At 36.6% G+C, this 17354-nt stretch overlaps 1 protein-coding gene and 3 pseudogenes across 2 annotated transcripts; 3 read left to right on the top strand and 1 right to left on the bottom strand.

Moving 5' to 3' along the window:
* Window positions 1-389: 389 nt before the first annotated feature.
* LOC147945879 (uncharacterized) lies at window positions 390-2107 on the top strand (annotated as a pseudogene). Its single transcript, XR_015596790.1, has 2 exons — window positions 390-1230; window positions 1632-2107. The product of XR_015596790.1 is annotated as an uncharacterized LOC147945879 (transcript).
* Window positions 2108-5251: 3144 nt separating this feature from the next.
* LOC104790796 (putative L-type lectin-domain containing receptor kinase I.6) lies at window positions 5252-8440 on the top strand. Its single transcript, XM_087510249.1, has 2 exons — window positions 5252-5598; window positions 6095-8440. Exon 2 carries the CDS (start codon window positions 6172-6174, stop codon window positions 8185-8187), a length of 2016 nt encoding a protein of 671 aa, XP_087366375.1. The 5' UTR covers window positions 5252-5598; window positions 6095-6171; the 3' UTR covers window positions 8188-8440.
* Window positions 8441-10378: 1938 nt separating this feature from the next.
* LOC147945878 (putative F-box protein At1g58090 pseudogene) lies at window positions 10379-10917 on the bottom strand (annotated as a pseudogene).
* Window positions 10918-12460: 1543 nt separating this feature from the next.
* On the top strand, window positions 12461-13518 carry LOC147945877 (putative L-type lectin-domain containing receptor kinase I.5 pseudogene; annotated as a pseudogene).
* Window positions 13519-17354: the final 3836 nt, after the last annotated feature.

Genomic DNA, 17354 nt, shown 5'->3' with positions numbered 1-17354 from the left:
ATAAAAAATGATGAATTTGTCACTTTGCTTATATGGACTTTGCCATTTTATCTAAAATATTATAGATATACCATTCCTAGATTAAAAAAAATACAGTTAACCCTCTGTTTGAACAGTTATGTTTGGGTTTAGTCAGTTCCATTTATTTTTAGGGTTTAATATTTATTATAAAGTATGTATTTTAGCACATCAAAAATCATAAATATGGACAATTTTAAATCTTCAAAATAGTAAATTTAGAAAAAAAATTATCAAAAATAGCATATTCTTAAAATTTGACTTACAAAATCAAGAATCTTTACCAAAAAATCCAATTTTATATGTTATAATCTTTAAAATAATACGCAAAGAAAAAAGAAGACAAAAAGTAATAAACGAAAGAAGAACAAAGTCACAGGTCAAGTCTTTCTCAGAACGCTTCGTATTACCTTCTTAACCAAGGTAACCGCACTTGCTTCTTCTCTTCTCTAGTCTCTCTAGTCTCTACTGAAAACCCTAATGGCGGCGAGGATTGAAGAAGAAGACGAAGTCTCGTTGATACTCGAGGAACAGAGGGAAGAAATCATGGCGGCTAAAACCCTAGATCGCGACCAAGATTTGGCTTTTAATCTCCAAATGCAAGAAGCCCTAGCCGTTTCTAGAGCAGCCCACACTTCCTCCGTCCCGGATTATTCTTCTTCCGACGAAGTCGATTTCACCGGAGGCGATGATGAAGAATTCGACTTCACTGCGCTCATCCTACAGGACATTGAAAGAGCCGAGCAGGAGAGGAGGGACCGTGAGTTTGGTGAACATGAGATGAAGAGGCTCAAGGTTGATCTCGACCGTCGGATTCATGATAAGAGGTTTGCTGAAGAGCTTATGAGTATCCCTGAAGGAGATTGGAGTAACCATGGTGATAACTACGCGAAGCCGTACGCTCTCGGTGCTGGGGCTTCTTCTTCTTCCTCTTCTGCGATTAGGGGTGAGATCTTTAAGGTTTATTGTAAAGGTTTGGTGAGTGAAGAGATGATTGGAGATACGAGGGTTACGGTTGGTGGTGTTGGTGTGGCGCTTTGTGATTCGACTGGTAACTTGATTTGGGAGGTGAAGAAGGTTTTGGGAACTGAGGAGTCTAAAAGCACTGAAATTGCGGAATTGGAGGCGCTTGTTCATGGGTTGGATGAAGCTTTGACCTTTGAATTGGGAAGGGTTACGTTTTTCATTGACGATTTCAAGGTCTTCCAATACGTGAGTCATCTCTACTCAAAGACTTGAACTTTTTTACTAAAGATTGAATTTTTGTGTTTGATTGTGACTTGTGAGCGTAGTGTTTCTTGAAATTCAAAGCTTTATTTACTCCTTTTAGTTGCTAAGTTTGTGTTCTACAGTGTTGTTCCCTCTTTGTTGTTTGTTTGTTTGTGATACTTAAGGCCTGTTTTTGTTGTTGTTTGTTTGTTTGTGATACTTAGTGCGTTTATGAATTCCTTACTACATTATGTAGCTTGTTTACAATACATAACAACAACTAAAGCTCTGCATTCTTGTACCTGAACATTTGGGATACAAAATTATTTGAACTTCAAAGTTGCAGGATTGAAATTATTAGGCTTTGATATGGATGATCATGTTTTGGCTCTGTTGTAATATAGGTGACACGTAAGGTGGAACCAAGGCACAGCGTTGTTGCGACACTTGTAAACCAAGTGGCTCTTCTCCAAACAGAAATTCTCATACTGTCAACCATCACTTTTGGCAAGAAACGATGTTAAGTTTGTCTTCAAGCTCGCGAGAGATGCTATTGTGTCTCAAATCAAATGGCCTGAAGAAGCTACTACTGGCAAGACCTTCTTCAAGGAAAAGACCCCCCAGGAGGTGACTTAGTTATCTGTTGCGTGTAAAAAGGAGGTAGCTTAAGAGGATAGGAGTAACGTGTGGTTCTGCAATCAAAAGACCAGTTATGGTTGGCTTGGGTATCTCTTTTTTTGTGGTTTTTGGAGCTGATCCCAGGCTTCGGACCTTCGGTGTTTTAGTTTCGATCTTCTGTTTCGGTTTGTCTAATGCTAGGAAAAGAAATGACAGTTTTAACTTCAATGTTCAAGATCTGAGGTTAAAGTAAATCTTGTCATCTCCGGATGAAGTTGATATCTCTTGTAGGTATTAATTAAAGTTTGTACTTTGTAGTTTCTCAGATGTGTTGGTTTGGTTTGATCAAATTAAAATTTGGTTAAGTTTTGAATCAAATTTTCGGTTTGGAACTGGATCCACTCCTTTTATACCAGTTCTAAACGGCGTCGCCTACAATGATAATGAGGTCGACAGTCTCGTTACTGATTCCCTCACGAGCATTACTTTTATATGATTTATCTGAAAAATGCAGCAAAATATATTTAACTATAGATTCTGAATTTGGCATGGTGGGGCTTGTTCTTGATGATAGTGGGATGTTATTCCCGGAAGAATATTCTTAAACCAGGGAATATTCTCAGTTGTTTTTTATTTTATAGCTTTAATGTTCAAAATATGTGATGGCTTATTAGAATCTGTGAATGGGCGATCTCATTGTTTTCTGGTGATAGTATACAAGAAATTTCCTATGTCAACTCTGTAATGCTCAGATATAAGATGTTTTCATTGCTCTCAGACTAATTCAATGTATACAAGAAATTATGGTGGATTTGTCATTGGTAAAAGAGTGAAAAGGGTTTTGACCTGACCAGCAGGAGAAAATTTCATCGACCATTTGTTTTTTATTTGGGTGCAAAAAACAAAGTTTCTTACAGAATAGTCAGACTCTCTGTCTCGTCAGAAATGTCTGGAGAATTGCGTCTGATCTTGATCATTTTCTGTATTCATCTGATTTGCGTCTTAAGTCAACGGGAGACAGGGTTTATCTATAATGGTAATGGGGAAACAGAATACGGAGTTGCCAAAGGATTGTTGCAGTTGACCGATGGATCCAGAATGAAAACGGGTGGTCACACCTTTTTCAAGAACCCTTCTGAGTTCAGTTCAACTCGATCACTCTCTTTCTCAACAAAATTTGTGTGTGCACTGGTTTCAAAGGCAGGATTTGTTTGCGGTCGTGGTACGGCCTTGCTTGTACAGGTAGTCGTTGTACCAACAGTCATAACGTATTTGGCTCTTGGAGCAGTTTATTATGCATACGTGAGAAGCAAATACGCAAATGTAAGAGAAGAATGGGAAAAAGAAGACGGTGGTCCACGCCGTTTTACCTATAAATCTCTATATATGGCAACGAAAGCAGGTTTCGGAAAAGTGAACAGAGGAACTCCGATAGAGACGAGAAGAGAAAGAAGAAGAAAGAAGAAGAAGAATCGAAACTGAATCAACTCCCCAAGAACAACGTGGAAATTAACATTTTATCGAGTTCTTTCTCAATCTATCCACAATCTGTTTTGAGTTCCATCGATATGTTTACGTATTCGAAGCTGTAACTGAAGAAGTCATTTATTTATTTTTGTTAAAAGGAAATCTTTATCACTTTATGCCCAAGTGGCTTCATGTGCAAATCATTCAAAATGAATCAAGACCTCCCGAGTTATATAAACCATTTTGATGTTGATTGAGCACAATTTTCATCTTTGAACTGAATTCACCTTTTTTTTTCTACATAGTCTAGAACTTTGCAGCTACACATCGAAGCATCTAAATGGGGAATTGGAGAGAATACTATACAAATAGAGAGATTACATTCATTCAGTAAAGTTTTATGTTTTTATCATTGGGACATATATATATATATATCTCTATCTCATCCAATACATTATTACTATTTGTGGGCGAAGTAAGCTTCACTTAGGTAATTCCTAAGCTAGAAAACGTCGCGATTTTTTTTAGAGAAATTAGCCAATTATGTCATGAACAATGTCGATCTTTTTCACCAATGCCATTTATGTGTTTGTCTTTTCCCGCCTGCCACAAAGAGAATGTAAGAATACCCTTATGCCCTTTTCCCATCGATTTCATTTGTTTCTCTCTTCTTCTCTTACTTCTCTCATTTCTCTCGATCTCTCTCTATCTCTCTTTAATTCACCATTTTTGTTTTTCTCAAAACCTCTAAAACTTCATTTTTTTCTCAAAACCTCTAAAACTTCATTGTCTATCTCTAAACCCACACCTCTCCACATTCAATTCTCTCTTTCTCTAAATTTTCATCTCTCTTTCAAACCTCTATATGATTCACCTGTCCAGAATTTGCGATTCAAAAAATACATTTGATGCATCTCCGGTGGACCAGATCCACAGTCCGGTGGACAAGACTTCTTTTCTCTCTCGATGGACTAGAAAGGCATGATTCATGTCCATCACAACCATGTCTCCATTTACATATTTATATATGTTTGGTCATCCATTGTTGATTGTGAAAATTGTTATTCAAAACCCGTTTGTCTATCGATTAACTAACATATTCATTTCTTGTTATTGTAGTAATGTTGTTGGGGTACTCACTGACAATGATGTAGCCATAGTGGACCAGATCAGGCAGACAAGGTAGATGTCCACTCGCTGATGGACCATTCGCAAGTCACACAATAATTATTAGTCCATTTTTGTACAAACAAAACTTAATGTTTGTTCTATGCGGTGGAAATTGTATATTTGATGTTTTGTCTACCGTTTCTTCTACCACTATCCTAGTCGATGGACATGTATTCATGTTGTTTGTGTCTACCTTTAATATGGTTATACAACTAATGCAGTGTTTTTTGGTCTACCTTATTGTCATCTCTCTATTACAATATGACCATAGTTAATTTAATAAAACTTGTCCATACACAATCTACTAGCGATAGACATTCTAATGCTGATAGACATGTCTTTCTTCTGTTGTTTTTGTCTACCTCCGCCAAAAAATGGGAGCCTTTCGTTTGAATTGCTCCGCCAACGTTTCCCCTATATTAAGTTGAGGGTAAATTCGTCTTTAATTATCTCTCTCAAACCCAAAAAAATGGCACTTCTCACGAACTTAACCAAAACAGACATTTTTGACAAGTTTTTAAGCAAAAATATCAGGTGTTGTGGGAGTTGAGCCACCTGAATATAATACATAGTATTCAAAATACTTGCCACTTGATTCTCCCAGAAGGCCAACTTGTGGCCAAAATCCTTTTTTTGTTTATATATAGAAGACCAAAGTGAGACTTTCGTCATCAGTCCTATTTATTTAAATTATCACAATATACCCCTAAAAGTTGGGTTATTTTGCATAGTAGTCCCCCATAAAATGAATAATTTACACTTGAGCCTAGACAGCGTCGTTTAGTTCAGCACCGAAGTCAATTGATTCCTTGACGAGAGCATTGTCCTCCTCTGTCGCAGAATCTTTCGACCGAGATGATGTCGCAGCTTCCATATTCAGAGGGGGTGCGGCGGCTCGTGGCGACACTGTACTTGAATCCCATCTGCTCGATATCAGTGTGCGTATCTGGTGAATCAAAGAGATCTTTTTTTCTCAATGCAGAAGAAAGAAGAGTACGTCAAGCCAAGTTTACATTCCCGGAAGCTTATCAATGGGTTTTTTTTCACTAATATCTAAGCGAAGTGTTGGCGTGAACAACTGAACATGATGATGGACTTGCCTTTGGATTCAACTTGGTATGAATATATTTTATCAATTTGGGTTGCATTTTGAATTTGTTAATTGTTTTGTTTTCTTGGACTTTGAAATTGTTTCTCTAGTTGAAACAAATTTATTTATATAACTAGGAGTTAAGAAAAGGTCAAAGATTTGAAAAAGCCAGTATACATTTTTGTAGCTAGAGATTTCTGACTTCAGCATGGTGGGCATTGTTCTTGATGATTGGGAAGTAGTGGAGAATATTCTTAAACCATGAAATGAAATGATTGATAAGTCTCAGTTTTTTTTTTTAATATTAAAGCCGGCTTTAAGTTTAATCTTTGAGAGGCTAAGAATATGCTAAGGAGTGTCATTGATATATCATCATAAAATATCTCAAGTCAACTCTGTAATTCTCCTTAGAGACAAATTCAATGGGTAGAAATGTTAAGAAATTATTGTGGACTTGGCAATGAAAAAGATTGGGACTTTATATTATATACTGAGAGGTTTTGACCTGACTTTGTTTTGCAGCTGGATACATTATTATCCACCATTGGTGTCGAAGAAAAGATTCGTTTAGAGTAGTAAGATTCTCTGTTTTGTCAGAAATGGCTCAAGGATTGCATCTGATCTGGATGATCATCTTCTGTGTTCACCTGATTTTCATCTCAAGTCAACAGGAGGATGGGTTTATTTATAATGGCTTTGGCCAAGCAGACCTTTATACTGACGGTGTTGCCAAAATTCTTCCCAAAGGACAGTTGCAGTTGACTGACGGATCCGGACAAAAAATGGGTCATGCTTTCTTCAAGAAGCCTTTTGAGTTCACTTCACCTGAATCATTCTCTTTCTCAACTCATTTTGTCTGTGCACTGGTGCCTAAGCCAGGTTTTATTGGTGGTCACGGTATCGCCTTTGTTTTATCTGCTTCCATGGATCTCACACAGGCAGACGCAACACAGTTCTTGGGACTTTTTAACATCTCAACTCAAGGATCCCCATCTTCTCACCTAGTTGCTGTTGAGCTAGACACTGCCCTCAGCGCTGAGTTTGATGACATTGATGCCAATCATGTTGGAATTGATGTTAATAGCCTTATGTCCATCGCATCTACTCCGGCTGCTTACTTCTCCGAGATAGATGGGGAGAACAAAAGCATACAGCTTTTGAGTGTAGATCCTATTCAAGTTTGGGTGGACTACGGAGGAAGTGTACTTAATGTTTCTCTGGCTCCTCTTAAAATTCAGAAGCCAAGCCAGCCTCTTTTGTCAAGATCCATCAACCTTTCAGAAACATTTCCAGATAGAAAGTTCTTTCTCGGGTTCTCTGGAGCAACAGGGACACTGATCAGCTACCAATACATACTCGGATGGAGTTTTAGCAGAAACAAGGTGTCATTACAGCCCTTGGATGTCAGTAAACTTCCTCGAGTTCCTCGTCATAGAGCTAAAAATAAGAGACCATCAGCGCTGCTTATTACCCTGGTCGTTTTACTAGCTATTATAGTGCTTTTGGCTCTTGGAGCAGCTTATATCTACAGGAGAAGGAAATATGCAGAAGTAAGAGAAGAATGGGAAAAGGAATATGGTCCACACCGTTTTTCTTATAAAGCTCTGTACAATGCAACGAAAGGGTTTAATAAGGATGGACTTCTTGGAAAAGGAGGTTTTGGAGAAGTTTACAGAGGTACTCTGCCTTCCAAAGAACAAATAGCAGTGAAAAGAGTGTCCCACGATGCAGAGGAAGGGATGAAGCAGTTTGTTGCTGAAATCGTGAGTATGGGTAACTTGAAGCACAAGAATATGGTTCCACTTATTGGGTATTGTAGAAGACAAGGTGAGTTACTTCTGGTATCTGAATACATGCCCAATGGTAGTCTTGACCAATACTTATTCAATGACGAAAAACCACCCTTTTCGTGGCATCAAAGACTTGTAATCATCAAGGATATAGCTTCAGCTCTTAATTACATGCACACAGGAGCTCCCCAAGTTGTTCTCCACCGGGATATCAAGGCTTCTAACATTATGTTAGATGCTGAATTTAATGGAAGGTTAGGGGACTTTGGTATGGCAAGGTTTCATGATCATGGGAGAGACCCTGCTACAACTGCTGCTGTAGGAACCATTGGCTACATGGCACCAGAGCTTGCTACAATGGGAGCTTGCACTGCCACTGATGTGTACGGATTTGGTGCCTTTTTACTCGAAGTAACATGTGGGAGGAGACCTGTGGAACCTGGGTTGCCAGCTGAAAGATGGTATATAGTTAAGTGGGTATGTGAATGTTGGAAAATGGCGTCTTTGCTCGGAGCTAGAGATCCAAGATTGAGAGGCGAAATCTCAGCTGAGGAAGTTGAAATGGTACTGAAACTTGGGTTGCTTTGCACAAATGGTGTGCCAGAACTAAGACCTTCTATGGAAGAGATTGTGCAATACTTAAACGGAAGCCTAAAGCTGCCTGATATCTCTCCGAACTCTCCTGGTATCGGGTCCTTTACCCCATTGATTATCGGATCAAACCCCTTCCCTGTCTCCCCCACTACCAAGACTTTTTACTCTTCTTCCTCGGCCAATGACTCTACATTTGTTACTCACTCAATTGTCCATGGCCATGGACGGTAGATATTTTTTTTTTTGAATGGAAAAGCTCCATGCTAGGCTTGTGTGAAGGTACTTTAGTTTGGCAAGCATACCATTGTGCTCCACCTGTGAAGTCTATTTTGATATTTGACAAAGACATCCACCATTGAAAAGTAGTGTTTGGAGTCTTTTGTAGAAGTGCTGTTAAGCTTTGTAAATTTTAATGTTTCATATCTCCATTTCTCTTTTTACATTAACTTATTGCATTTTCCAGTAAATAAGAGGCTTTTGTACAGATGTTTACAAGTTGTTCTTCACTCTGTCTCATTCTGTTACTTCTCTGTACCCAAAAAAAAAAATCTTTTGTATGACAAGCCCCAGATTAGCAGAAACCAATGTTTTGGTTCTCGGCTTGAATTCCGCAGTCTGAGAGGGTTTTGTTTGTGGTATGTAATTGAGTAATCTCCGACTTCTTTGAATCCTGTTTCAAGTGAGTAAGATATCCCATCTTGTTCAAGCTTTGGTTCAGGTACTGTTGCTATTGTCATTACTATGAATTTCGTGGTTGTTCATTCTCGGTTTTTGCTAGATTGTCTAACTAATCACATTAAGTTCTTGTATAGTGAAAATGAGACCATTCATCTGTGGAGCCGAGTGGGATCACCAGAGAGCTTCATCAAGTTCGTGACTTGACTGATAAAATAACTAGAGATGGTTGATTGATCCCATGACAGGTAAAGTTTAGAGGCTTATACTTGAAACTGTTAAAGACCGCATTTATCTTCTTATATCCGTGACATATGGACTTAAATAAACTTGTGTGAGAAATGTGGTCTATTATTTTATTTGTATCATCCTTATCACATTGTTTGGAGTCCATTTTGCATGGATGTTGTTTCTCCTAGATACACCAAGAAAGGTGTTAATATATGTAGCAATCATATAAAATATTATGATGTTAGGTTGTCCAAGAGAACAATCTGGGAGTTCTATGGAGTTGACTATTCTATTTCCCTAAGAAGGTTAAAGATAGTAGGAGAAAACTTTAACGTTAAGACTGCAATTCTCTGCTTGGCTTTCCCTAAGCTTTGATTTCTTTTACTTTCGACTTTTTGAGTACTTCTTTCCCTTACTATAATAAAATATCATGTTAAAGATGCGCTTCATTTAATGAATTTTTCTATGTGGGTACATCGTGTAGCAGTTTCATTTGTTTCTCTCTGGTGTAGGGATTAGAATATATAAATTTACAAAATTGTTAGTAATGCCAAATGAAAAGTAAATGCATATCAGCATATGACGCTGGTAGGCTGTGATTACCACTAAAATTATTTCACATCCTGCTATCTGCAGCCAGCGAAGTTTGATGCGAGTAGGATAAAACTCTCTTAACTTGTATATTTTGAAGTATTTGTTTTCTTACTATAAGCAGTTAAACACCATAAGAAATTGTATAAGTAGCTGCTGCAGTATGAGGAAAATCCGGTGAAAGATTATATGGGTACTAAATCCAAGACACATGTCATGAATGATTTATATAAAGTAAATTTCTGTACTCTTCTAGCACTTTCATTTGTTCTGTTAAACTACTATCTGATTTTGAACATTAACCACGTGAAGTTATGATGATTTTATATAATATTATGTAGCTGTTACTGTCCAGTTTGTAATGCCAATAAAGATATAGATGCAGATGCTAGTACACTCTGTACTTGTTGTAGTCATAATTACTTCCATAATCTCTGCAGCTAGACGAAGCTCTCTATTTTCATCAGCAGTTGCTTCTGTTCTGGTTGCTGATCTCCTCTTTTCATCTTATCTCTTTCTCAACTTCATCAAAAGATACCAGTTTTGTCTTCAACAGGGATTTTATAACCTTCTTCTCTGTAAGCTAGCTATACTATATAAACAGGAATCACTGACATATAAACGAATTTGTATATCTTCCCAGGCTCACAACCAGATTTTAAGAAAAATCCTCTATTAATTAACCGAATTAGGCCAAACAAATTGTGGTTCTATATATCTTGAGTTCAACTTTTATAGGACAGACGTAATTATATGTATGAATGATATATATAGTATCCTTTCAAACCAATGAGAAAGGCTCCAAAAGAAGAATAAAAAGTGAGGCTCCAAAAGAAGAATAAAAAGTGATTCATAACAAAGCAAACTACGTACGTACATGAAGGTAAATCATGTATATAAAACAAGATAGCGACAACAATGTGAATCAAACTTGTAAAACATTTATTCTTGGTTCAGTACCTTCAGAGAAATTCATGGTGATCAAACTAGGAAGATAGACACAGGATTTAAACTGCATATATGCCACTTGATCTATCTTAATCTTTTTGCACAGATCATCTCCCCTCACAATATAGACCCAAGCTTGTTTAGGTTTCTTGGCAAGAAAACACACAACGAAGGTCTTTCCATAGACATTATGATCGACGAAGAAACTTGAAGAAGTGTTGTTGCAAACCATGGGGAAATTAGGTATTGAGATAGTCATGAACTTAATCCACACCACGTCCTCTCCATCGCCAATTTTCTTCTCTGTCACCCAAATCTTAACCTCTCTTCCTCCTGCGCATTGTTGTAACACAGAAAGCCGATCTCCCTTGTAAATCGCGAGGCCACGAGTATGGGAATTACTATGTGTCCCCTTAAACGGTAGAGTACAATAGGTCTTTACTACCTCTTCCGAAAAATCGAGCATTCGGATGAAATACTGATGACTTTTATAAGCTGTCCAGTACAAATTTCCATTCAGGAAGACCCTGGAATTACATTCATCTACTATATTTTCGCGATAAGTATTAGAACATTGACTGGTATGATATGTAACGTTCCACGCATTGGTTGCAAATTTGAAGACATCCAACTTCGCAATAACTTCATTAAACATCTTAGTCATAGTCCCAAGAAACTCGCAACTCCCAATAATCTTGTAACTCTTTTCGGTGATACTACCATCGTAACCTATGCTCGGACTGCTGCTACGTGGATGCTGATCATCCGGGTCAATCCATTCAGTCCGATTAAATAACGGGTTTCGAACCACGGCTCCATGATCAGAGTTGTACAAGAACAAGTAACCATCGCAGGTCCCGTTGAGATCATAACGGGGACCGCGTAAATCAAATCATAAATCACTAATCTTTATAGATGTGTCGTCGTTGTTGAGATCGAAGCTTATCGAATAAATATGGGAATGCGTCTTTAACAAGATTTCTGGGCGACCGCAAGCAAAGTTTCTATCGACGAATCTCTTATTGTTGAAAAGAGTGTTCCATCCTTTGCAAACGGATCTGAAGCGAACGAGAGATCGAGGTGGGACTCGAACGAGTATCTCTTCTTCTAGTTCTGGTGGAAGCTTTCTCACCGCCATTAGCGCAACCATTATTAGGGGTTTTTTTTTGTAAAGGAAGGAAACAGAGTAAAAAAAGTTATTGCACTTTCCCCTTTCAGTTCATATAAATAAATAATTCTTTGAGAAAATAAAAGGAAATTTAGTCAAAATTGCCATTTTCCAAACTATAATTGCCATTTTGTTAATTATCTTTTCTAGAGTCAAAACCTCTTATTTATTTTTGACAGAAGAAAAAAAGGAAAAAAAAACATATACTGTACTAGTTTATTGATGGCACCAATTAAAAACCATATACTGTACTAGTTTATTGATGGCACCAATTAAAAACCATATACTGGACTAGCGATTCATTTAATGAATTTTTCTATGTGGCTACAGCGTGTAGCATTTTCATTTGTTTCTGGCTGATGTTGGGATTAGAATATATAAATTTACAAAATTGTTAAGAGTAATGCCAATGAAAAGTAAAAACATATCAGCATATGATGCTGGATTGCTGGTAGGCAGTGATTACCATTAAAATAAGTTCACGTCCTGTTTTCTGCAGCCAGCGAAGTTTGATCAGAGAAGGATAAAACTCTCTTAACTTGTGGATTGCTTCTGATCTGGAATATATTTAAGTATTTGTTTTCTTACTAAGCATAAGAAATTATATAAGTAGCTGCTGCAGTATGAGGAAAATCCGGTGAAAGATTATGGGTACTAAATCCAAGACACATGTCATGAATGAATGATTAATATAATAAAATTTTCTCTTTGTTTAAGTACTCTTCCAGCACTTTCATTTGTTACTTTGGACTAAATTTGTATTAGTTTTGTTAAATTTGGATTTTGAACATTAACCACGTGAAGTTATGATGATTTATATACTCTTATCTAGCTGTTACTGTTCAGTTTGTATAATGCCAATAAAGATATAGATGCAGATGCTAGTACACTCTGTAATTGTTGTAATCATAATTACTTCCATTATTTCTTCTGCAGCTAGACGAAGCTCTCTGTTTTCATAAGAAGTAATGTCTAATGGATTGCTTCTGTTCTGGTTGCTGATCTCCTCTTTTCATCTTATCTCTTTCACAACTTCATCAACAGCTACCAGTTTTGTCTTCAACAGCTTTGGTCAAGCGAATCTTTCTCTTGATGGTTCTGCTACATTACTTCCCAATGGATTACTCCAGCTTGCAAAAGATTCACAGCATCAAATGGGTCATGCTTTCATCAAGAAGCCAATCGTGTTCAGCTCTTCTAAACCACTCTCGTTTTCAACACATTTCGTGTGTGCTCTGGTGCCTAAACCGGGATTTGAAGGTGGCCACGGCATTACCTTTGTGATATCTCCTTCTGTGGATTTCACTCGAGCGCAACCAACTCGATACATGGGGGTTTTCAACGCCTCAACACATGGATCTCCTTCTTTTCACCTCTTTGCTGTTGAGCTCGACACCGTTAGAAACACAGATTTTCTTGAGACGAACAATAACCACGTTGGGATTGATGTCAACAACCCCATTTCAGTCGAGTTAGCACCTGCTTCTTATTTTTCCAAGACAGAACAGAAGAATGTGAGCATAAACCTCTCGAGTGGGAGCCCTATACAGGTCTGGATTGATTACCAAGGAACTCTACTTAATGTTTCTGTAGCACCTCTTGAAGCTGAGAAGCCAAGTTTGCCTCTTTTGACACGATCCATCAATCTTTTAGAACTTTTCCAGAGTAGAAGATTGTTTGTTGGCTTCTCTGCAGCAACAGGGACGGCAGTTAGTTACCATTATCTTCTTGGGTGGAGCTTCAGCACAAGCATGGAATCATTGAAGCTACTTGACATCTCAAAACTTCCTCGAGTTCCTTCGCCTAGAGTTAAGCATAAGACACCATATGTTCTGATTATTTCTCTGCCCGTTGGAGTTGCTATCATAGTAATGGTTGTTCTTGCGGGAGTTTATTACCACAGGAAGAAGAAGTATTCTTTGCTTGATGCTAAAGATCCAAGATTGTGAATGCTGGAAGAAAGATTCTTTGCTTGATGCTAAAGATCCAAGATTGGGAGAAGAGTGCATACCAGAGGAAGTCGAGTTGGTTATGAAACTGGGGTTGTTGTGTACAAACATCGTGCCGGAATCTAGACCAGCAATGGGACAAGTGGTTCTTTGCTTGGCCGGGAATTTACCATTGCCAGAGTTTTCACCGTACACGATTGGAATCGGTTCGTTTACTCCTGTGGTGGTTGATGCAGCCTCGCTTAACGTCTCATTTACTTCAAGAAACTGGTCAGCTCCTTCCGCCTCTTCTTCCTCAGCTAACAACTCAAAGGAGGTTGAACATCCATTGGAATCTAAGAACTCTCTAAACGTGGTTTCTGAACCGGAAGACATCGAGTCGAGTCTCTCCAGGACAAACAGTGGCAGATAATGAAGTTTTCTCTAGAACAATCATCCTAATTTGTGAATGTTTCTTCATGTCTTTATTTACTGTTCGATTACTCTTTAACTGTCTGTTTAATTATACTGTTTAAAAATCGCGTTTAATCGGATGAATTTATATAAATTTTGAGTGGTATAACAGTTAAGTATTTTGTTAATTCGTGTCGTGTATTAAAACATTTGTTAATTTGTTGACTCTTGAACAAATTAGAAACGGTTCAAATCCATTTTCTTTGGATTTAGTTAAAATCAAATTCGGTTTAAATTGGTTTACCCGGTTCGTGCGTTTGGGCTTCCACAACCATTATATTGACTGTTTCGAAGTGGATGTGTCCATAAACGTTTTGGAATCCTTCAGAGAAGACTTGGTCAGCTAACAAAAAATTTGGATTGAAAAATTTATACTCTAAAGTTTGTGGCACATATGAATATACTAAGGACAAGTCTAATGGTGGGTTTTAAATTTGAGTCTCTTATGTACTGTTTAGACTTTTTAAACAATATATAATGTACTGTTTATAAAATAAGAATAAGAGTTGCCTCTTAATTTTTAATTCAATTTTGATTTATTTTTGATCTTATTTATCATAAGAGTCTTCACTGAATCCCCCTAAATCCCCCCAATGGAGATGTCCTAAGACTAGAGAATGCTTATTTAACTCATTACTTTCTGAATGTGCTAGTAGAAACCATCTGTACTCCCACAACATTTGAGATTCAATTGAGAGTAGCATGAAGTAGTTCTACAAGAGGGTAGTTCCAGCAGTATTTAATTATCATGATGGATTAGATTATTGCAATGATTATGGTAGTTGTCATTGTTATATTATCGTCGAGTCAAGGCGGTCAGAGAGGCGACACTTCTTTTTCATGATCATTGTCATAGCTACATGATTAGCAATAGTGAGATTGTTGGCTTCCTTGTCGAAGATTTTGATGTTTAGCTTAAGTTTCACAATCTTAAACAATGTAGGTAAACCTTTGTAAGGTTGAGGAGCCATCAGTGTTAACGAAACAAACACAGCGACGCATAAACAACTAGACAAATCATGTTTGTGTTACTAGAAAAGATAGCAACTTTTGTTTTGTTGTGAGCGGTGTAAACCGGCTTGTGTAAACGCTCAACATGAGTTTCCGCTCGCATCGCCCAAATATTGATGCCCTATGTTGAACAGGTTGGGAGCAGCAAAAGACATCGAGCAAAAAGATGATATGAGAAGTATTTTATGTTGGACAAATGATGAGTGATGTTTTGTAATGAAGAACTTAAATATGAGATTTTGGTGTGTCATATTATTCTAGAACCGAATGTGAAAAACAAAAATAACAATACGATTATAACTGCGAGTATCTGATTTTGTTGGCAGGGGAATGGAATTTTATATGAGCAAGTAAAAAAGAAAGAACAGTTTAAATGGAGTGGCAGGAGGTAAGTCCATTTGTAGAAGGCACCATCACACCATGGATCGAGTTCCGCTCCCTACGAATGTAGAGATTTGGCTAATGGACCGGCGAGTTGTGGATCAATGGTTGACAAAAAAAAGAAAGAAAAGAACAGTACAAAAGTTGCCCAAAACTCATAAAAACTGTCTCATATCTCAAAAAAGTGTCTCAAATGGAACAAAAGATAAAAAAATGTGTGTTAAAGTGTACTATTCACAAACAAAAATGTAAAATAGTCAGTGTTCAAGAAAGCGGTCTAGGCGGCCGCCTAGGCGCCGTCTAGGCGCTAGGCGCTCAGCAGGCGCCTAGATGACCGCCTAACCCGCTTAAAATTACATACATTTTATTTTAATATTTATTTTTGATTTTTAAATTACATATAATTAAATTATTATGTTTTATATCTATATATGTAATTATAAATATTTATATGTTGTTAATATAACTTAAATAAATGTATTTTTCTTACCATTGTTTATAATTTATAAAATTTTTATTTTTATAACATATATTTTAATATAATTATATATATATATATATAATGTTTTATGTTGTAAACGCCTAAACCGCCTAAAAACCATCTAGACCCCGACTAAGCGTTCTAGGCGCTAGGCGTTGGATCACCGCCCAGATTCCGCCTAGCGCTTTCTTGAACACTGAAAATAGTTGATGCTAGTCTAGTCGTAAGTTTCATATCAGTAATAAAACCTACGACTATTTAAAATCTATAAATCTGTTTTTCCTTTAAGTTGACAAGAAAAAACAAATTATATTATAAATTTAGTTTAAATAATTAAATAAGGTTAAAAAAAAAAAAGACATATAAAAAGTATGTCATTTATAATAATTATAAACAGTTTAAATGAAAAAGACATTTAAAACTATTTATTAAAATATTTGCTGATTATTAAACTTGCTTTATATTTCCACCCAAAAAACTTGCTTTATCCAATGTGGAATTTATTGAACCACTGGATAATTGGTAGTTGGGTAAAAATTTCGGTCCATTAGTTAATAGATTGTTCTGAAAACGTAAACAATTTTTTTTCTTCAAAAAACGAAAACTACAAAAGTTACTTGATTTTTGATATAACGGGGTTTTTGAAAAAAATATTTGAAATTCCATTTGCATATGTCTCTATTCATACCCTTAGATTTAACGGTCAAATACTATTGTATTAAGTATTAACCGAGAAGTACAACTATAAAACTAACATTAGAATGGGTAAAAAATTACAATGAAATCCCATTTAAAATAGTACAAATAAGGATAGGATCATTAAGGGTACTAAAGACAAATGTCATATTTTCCAACAATTTCGTTAACTAAAAAAAAAACTAAATCTATATTAACAAAAAAAGAAAACTAAGTGAAGTGACCTTAGTGCAGTGGCCAAAAGTAAGTCTTTAATGCACAATGCATCATCACACCATGGATCGAGTCCCGCTCCCTACGAATGTAGGGATTTGGCTAATGGGCCGGCTTGTTGTGGCCCAATAGTTGACAAAAAAAAAAAAAAACTAAAACTCAATGAAACTAATTTACATGTATTTGCCCCTAAAATAAGACATTATTATATCTTCATTGTCTCCTATATATTATTATATTAATAATTGTGTTCTAAATTACTCAACAGGTAAACAAGGGTTCTTAACTAATTTAAACCAACATAATACAAATTCTGTAAAAAAAAACTGTATATACAAATTTATTATAGAAACAAACATAATTTATAATCACAAAATGCTTATAAATAACACAACAACAATAAAAATTATTACAAATTTACATCGAATAAAAAGTTCAGCCTGTGGTCTATCGTCTATTGTGGGTTAGTACCTAGTTAAATACTATTTTGTCATGAATTTATATTTTTTCAGCTTCCATGTATGTTCTGAACCTAAATCTGTCTGGCTACATAAACGTTTTAACTTATAGCGTTGACTATGTTGTTGGTTGATGTTGTACT

Source organism: Camelina sativa, chromosome 4 (assembly GCF_030686135.1).
Source record: "Camelina sativa cultivar CO46 ecotype springtype chromosome 4, ASM3068613v1".
Classification (NCBI taxonomy): domain Eukaryota; kingdom Viridiplantae; phylum Streptophyta; class Magnoliopsida; order Brassicales; family Brassicaceae; genus Camelina; species Camelina sativa.
This window is presented reverse-complemented; position numbering and strand designations above follow the sequence as displayed.